Source organism: Hordeum vulgare, chromosome 3H (assembly GCF_904849725.1).
Source record: "Hordeum vulgare subsp. vulgare chromosome 3H, MorexV3_pseudomolecules_assembly, whole genome shotgun sequence".
Taxonomy (NCBI): Eukaryota; Viridiplantae; Streptophyta; class Magnoliopsida; order Poales; family Poaceae; genus Hordeum; species Hordeum vulgare.
Genome location: NC_058520.1, coordinates 557584970 through 557590969, shown reverse-complemented (window position 1 = coordinate 557590969; position 6000 = coordinate 557584970). Strand labels below are relative to the sequence as shown.

General features: G+C 48.0%; 1 protein-coding gene across 1 annotated transcript; it reads left to right on the top strand.

The window, feature by feature from the left end:
- Positions 1–1701: 1701 nt before the first annotated feature.
- On the top strand, positions 1702–5908 carry LOC123442020 (transcription factor RAX1-like). Its single transcript, XM_045118148.1, has 2 exons — positions 1702–1756; positions 5106–5908. Exons 1-2 carry the CDS (start codon positions 1702–1704, stop codon positions 5906–5908), a joined length of 858 nt encoding a protein of 285 aa, XP_044974083.1.
- Positions 5909–6000: the final 92 nt, after the last annotated feature.

Genomic DNA, 6000 nt, shown 5'->3' with positions numbered 1-6000 from the left:
TAAATCACCTCAAAATTTGCACACATGATCTCCTATACAAACATAGATAGTTACCTTAGATAGTTTGCCAAGGGTTTTTTTGCAGCATGTCTAATCAGTGAAGCAACACTGAAACAACATGTGTCATCATTGCAACACCTAAACTCATAGCTCACAACATCTAAACAGAAGTAACCATACACCACAGGCAAATTTAAGGACAGACAAATATAGATAGCATAATACATGGGTTCCCATAATACATTCAGTACCCTAATACGTTATTACCATATATTCACTTCATCACATCATAAACAGCCACATTCAGTTTACCAAAAGTAACCCAAAAGATAAAGATAAAACATGTTGCCACATTTAGTTCATCACATCATCACATCACACCGGAGTCAGTGCCTTCGCGAGGGCAGCATGCTGCCCCCTGATCATGTAGTCCTCCTTGCGAATCGCTACATCCTCTACATGAGACACAAGGTGATCGAAACGGCCATCCTTTGACTTTGGCTTGGTGGTGCAGTAGGGGCAGCGCCACTTCTTGACCTTACGGTTGTAGAAGGAAGCAACTCCCTTGGCCTTGATCTTCTCCACCTCCTTCGTTGTGAAGGACGTGAAGTTGCCCTTGTACACATCTTCTCCAGAATCATACTGCACACATGAATGAATTGCATTAATACATTATAGATTCATATACACCATGTCGAAGGAACTAAATGAACAATCTAAATTTCAAGTAGGCTTACCTCATATTCTTCGTCGTCACTATACTCTGGATCGTACGGGTCGAACCCAGTAAAGGCCAGCTTCCTCTTTTTCCCCATCCATCATCCTCCTGAATATACAATTACATCCATCACTAGTAAATATAGAATCAATTGAAAATTTAGAGATGCACACATGACACATTGATCATAGGGCTAATATACTATGATCATATTTGCATTTTTCATTGTCATGCACACACATTGAACAACAGAGCTAATATAACTAGATATTATGGACAAATTTATATACTAATGAATCAAATAACTTCTTAATCAATGGATTCCATTTGGGCATATGACATTCAAAACCCCAGTATGCGTAGAATTCAAAAACAAATCTAATAGGGACCCAATCTAATAAGCATACATGTATATAGCATTAAAAAACTCAATTTGTGTAGCATTAAACAAATCTAATAAGCATACATATGTGTAGCATTGAAGCACAGAGATCCCTATCTCTCATACAGATCTATCTAGCATTTTTGCAACGAAAAAAACCCCATCCCCCATATAGAAAACCCCGGCCCATCCGTCAAACCAACTACTCTAACCATCTGTACTACCGTATGAATCACAATCTAACCAATGCAACTAACTCTACAAGCTAATATCCTAAATATTGCAACTAACAAGCAAGTGCAAATACCTCCTGCTCCTCGCCAGGTTGTGCATCGGTGGTATCGCGATGAACTGGGCCGCTCGATGTCGTCACCATCACCTTCTGCTCCGGCAGCACTAAGGCGGAGACCGCCACCTTCTTCTCCACATCCGTAGAGGTTGCAAGTTTCCCCGCACCGCCGTGGACGCCACCAACATCCTTCACTTCATCCGCGATCTCCGCACCCTGCAACTCCACTACATCTCCGGTCTCTGCGCCGGCGTCGCCATGAGCTTCCGCCATCGGATAGATGGAGGCGATGAAGGTGAGGAAGAGGATGCGATGGGGGACAGCGAGACGGTGCAGTGGAGGCAGTGGAGGAGAGCGAGACGGTGCGGTCGGTTGAGGAGAGGAAGACGATGTTGCGGGGAGGGGATTTGGGGGAAATGGTAGGGGCGATGCGCTGGGAGGTGGTTCCCCCTCTTTATATGATGGGACGTTTCGGGCATGTCCCATCGACACGTGCTACCCCATGACCGCGGTCAGTTGCATGCGCCCACGTATATGAATACCACTGTACGGTCAACATACGAAACAACTATACGGGTAAACGGTCAAAGGTGGACTCGGCCCTACTCGGACCCACTCGTCAGAGTTAACGGTCAAAGCACTGACCCGACGGCAACGTCCGTTGTAACCTGTTTTGAGGGTTTCGAGCAAGGGAGTGGGGAAAAGTGAGCAAAAGTTCAGAACGTGGGGATGAATGAGTAGAACTAACAAACAAGGGGCACAAAAATAAAAATCCCATATTTCAATGCCCTCAAAATCGGAATCTTCTGTAGTAGCAGGGAGATGCACGTGCAAAGAAAAGCCAGAAATTGCGAAAGAATAGATGAGAACAAGATCAACAAGGAAATCCCCAAATCAAAACCCTAACCCTAACTCAACTGACCTTCGTGACACCGTCATCGGAAGCAGAGCTAATGTACTGGAAAGAACTCTCGCTGCTATCCCCATCACTCCAGGACACCATGGCGAGGCGGTACCGGTGGTCGAAGATGTGCCAGGGGCGGCAACGACGACGACGAACAGGCGACAACACAGAGGGAGAAGGAGAGAGCGAGAGAGTGAGGAGCAAGGGGGACTGGTGTACCTATTGTGGGGGTAGAACGAACCCGCGCGTCGCACGGCGTCAAACAGCTCGGTCGGTTGAATAGTGTCGTGACGTCGACAAAAACGGGCCCCACATGCCGTAGTCCTACTTAAACACCTGAACGAGCGACTTGTGTTTTAAAAAAAATAGACCGGGAATTAGTGTTTTTGGGCAATTCATGCAACCCTATCCTTCAACATTGATGTTTTCTGCAATTAACTCCACGAGACGAGGTGCCAAGAATCCATGTCTCTTCTCGTTGCCCAAAAAATTACGCTCACTCATGAACAGATATGTATGAAGATCCTTTGGTTTCTCTCCTACCAAATTCGGAATTTTTAGAAAAAAGAGGCGACGCCCCGGCCTCTGCATTAAGAGATGCATACGGCCATTACCAAATTCGGCATAACACGATGAACATGATAGACTGCACCTTCTTTCTCTCCGCCACCGCTGCCCTGGCAGTGATCATCTGCATTTGCTCCCCATATTTTTGACAGTGCCATGCAGCCGTGCAGGGAGACAGGGCATTCCCAGAAGAGGTGCATAGAGAATTCAAGATTTATCATGCACAACCGACAGAATTAGCCATTCTCCCAGCCGCGTCTCTGCAATCCGTCGTTGCACCAGAAAGAGCCAACCGAAGAATGTGTGTTTGCGAGGGACCCAGACTTGCCAGATCATTTGCTTGAAGATTGAGGGACTGTTTGATTCCCAGCCATACTTTACCAAGTCAAAATTTGACAACCACAGTTTAGTTGACATATGTTTGGTTTTTGCCATACTTTGGCTTGCCACACTTTATTGTTCCTATGGTCCATTTGTTATAGAGTCAAATTTTTTGTCAACTTTTGCCAAAGTTTGACATTCATTTTTTCAGCCACACTTTATGGCTTGCCACCCTTTGATGGCTTGCCACACTTTGGTTTGGCAAAATTAGTCTCCAACCAAACAGACCCTGAATGCGCCGTGCCGCTGAACTGCAGGTTGTAGGCTGGCAAACTTAGCAGTGCGGCCGTCTCCAACGGTGACAGTAGTTGCCATTGCAAACAAGGCTCGATCTGATTGATCACAAGGATGCTCCGTGCCCGCCCATGCACTGTCAGGTCGTTTCCATCATCGCAGGTCGCAGCCGTAGAGCTCGGGTGTCTCTCTCGTCTTATCTAACAAGACAAAAATCAAGGGGGGCGAATTTTCCGAGGATTGCATGTTGAATCTCCTGTGTGACCAGGCTCGGCGCCAGTGCTTGGAAGAGCACACCAACTGGATCCAGGAAGTTTCTTCTCCCTGACGAGGAAATGTAATGGCCTAATATTCCTTTTTGGTCGCTTGTTCAGGTTTGCTTTTCCCCATGTGGGTGGTAAACCTAAAGACTGAAGATAACTTGCCAACATTTAACGGCTTGCAAAATCAGCATGCAGGGTTGAGATTTACAAATAAGGTTGTATATAGTGGCTCTCTAGGCCTGTTATTTGGTCGGTCGCACATTCATGGCAGTAGTTGTGGATGTCTGATCAGGCCCGGCGTCACTACCTGGAAGGCTGGAAGAGCATACCAACTGGTACCGAAAAGTTTCTTCTCTCTAACGAGGAAATGCAATGGCCTAGTGTAACTTTTTGGTCGCTTCTTTAGGTTTGAACCGAAAAACTGTGGTGAACTGAAAAACTGAACAAGTGCGTCGGCATTCTGAAAAGATGTTAGAAACTGATAAAGATTTGTAGATGCAGGTGCTTGCTACTGATCTATCCGCGACCAAATTTGAAAGACGCATGCACGGTTGACGTTTACGAACAAGGTTTCATATGATGCTCCTCTAGGCGTGTTATTTGCCTGCATATTTATGGCAGCTGTTCAAAAATGCATTTGCATCATCCCAGATATTGGCTCCAGGAGGCTCAAAAGTTCCTCTTGAGATCATGATTGACTATACTAAGAAGACAGCTGCAGCTAGCCCATGAAGTTTGATTACTGTGGAGAGTGTTCTTTCATAGGAATGGTTAATGTTACTTTGACACCTTCATTTGATTAATGTTAACCTACTCTCAGGATTTCAACTGTGTGGCGTATTGCTTTTTTTATCTATCATAAGTTTCCTTTATGTGAAAAGGGACATGAACGATGATTGAACACTAAGTTAGAAGATACTTGGATGAGAAACATAAGCCTGGAATATGTTAGTGTCAGCATGAAGCATGTCTTTTAGCAGGTTTCACTTTAAAGCCTTGCAACATCAAAGTTGATGCTTTGAAGGAAAAACTGTAATATGCACACAAGGACAAGTCACATTTGAACAGAATTATGATACTCTACTTCATCTCATAAAATCAAACAAAGTGATCAATACTCCTATTACAAAAGACAAACAAGGTAGCAAAGGCAGTAGAGCAGCATGGTTGACAATGTTGGATGATATCTCCCCTAATAATAAAGCAGATAATGCTTCTGCCGTACGTCGTGCATATTTGCATAAACCCCCTTATAGTTCCTTGAAATCAACCCGCACTACAGGATTTAGTAATAGTAAGTCAAGAAAACGTTTCAAATTTACAAAAAGGACCTTGTGCTCACCTATCGATTTCTGCTGGTGGTGCAGGGCTGAACCGGTGCGGCAAGAGCTGCCGCCTGCGGTGGCTCAACTACCTGAGGCCGGACATCCGGCACGGCGGCTACACGGAGCAGGAGGACCGCGTCATATGCTCCCTCTACGCCTCCATCGGCAGCCGCTGGTCCATCATCGCCTCCAAGCTCCCCGGCCGCACCGACAACGACGTCAAGAACTACTGGAACACCAAGCTCAAGAAGAAGGCCATGACCATGCGTGGCCCTCACCACCACCACCACCACGCCGGCCTCGAAGCCGGTGCCGGAGCCGGAGCCATCTCCGCGCCCGCGACGCCGCCAGGTCCTGCCCGGTCCTGGAGCCAATGTGTGCCGTCCTCCCTGCAGCCCGCGGCGCTCTCGCCGGCAGCGTCCGGATCCTCCTCCGTCAACACCAGCTCATCAGGCGGCGACATGTGCTTCGCCGCCGCCGGCATGTACCCGCCGCCGCACCACATGCAGGGCTTCGTGCACGTAGACTCGTCGCCGCAGACCGTGCTTGCGCCCATGCCGCTGGACATCCCCGTCGCCGGCAGCTGGGCGTCGTCGTCCGTGCCTGGAGCGAGCAACGTCGGCGGCATGGCGCTGGAGGACGCATTCCTAACAGACCTCAGCGCCTACGGCGACCTGCTGCTCGGCGGGTTCGGCGGGCTGCTGCAGGACAACAAGGCCACCGCCGCCATGAAGCTCCCCGGGGCGTGCTACTTCCCCAACATGGCGGAGTTGTGGTCCGCCGACCACGCCCACGCCCACGCCCATGCCAAGCCGCCGCAGGGCCTCTGCAACACGTTCACATAGGACGATTCATGAAACGATTTGCACAGTTGGATTCATCGTTGCACGCGTAATTGAGATCTTGCTCCTCCCCGAGATTGTGTATGAGAGATCAA

Coding starts and splice junctions, on each gene's coding strand:
- LOC123442020 (XM_045118148.1), top strand. CDS start 1,702: ATGGGGGACAGCGAGACGGTGCAGTGGAGGCAGTGGAGGAGAGCGAGA. Junction 1,757..5,105: donor GAGGAGAGCGAGACGGTGCG/GTCGGTTGAGGA, acceptor CTGGTGGTGCAG/GGCTGAACCGGTGCGGCAAG.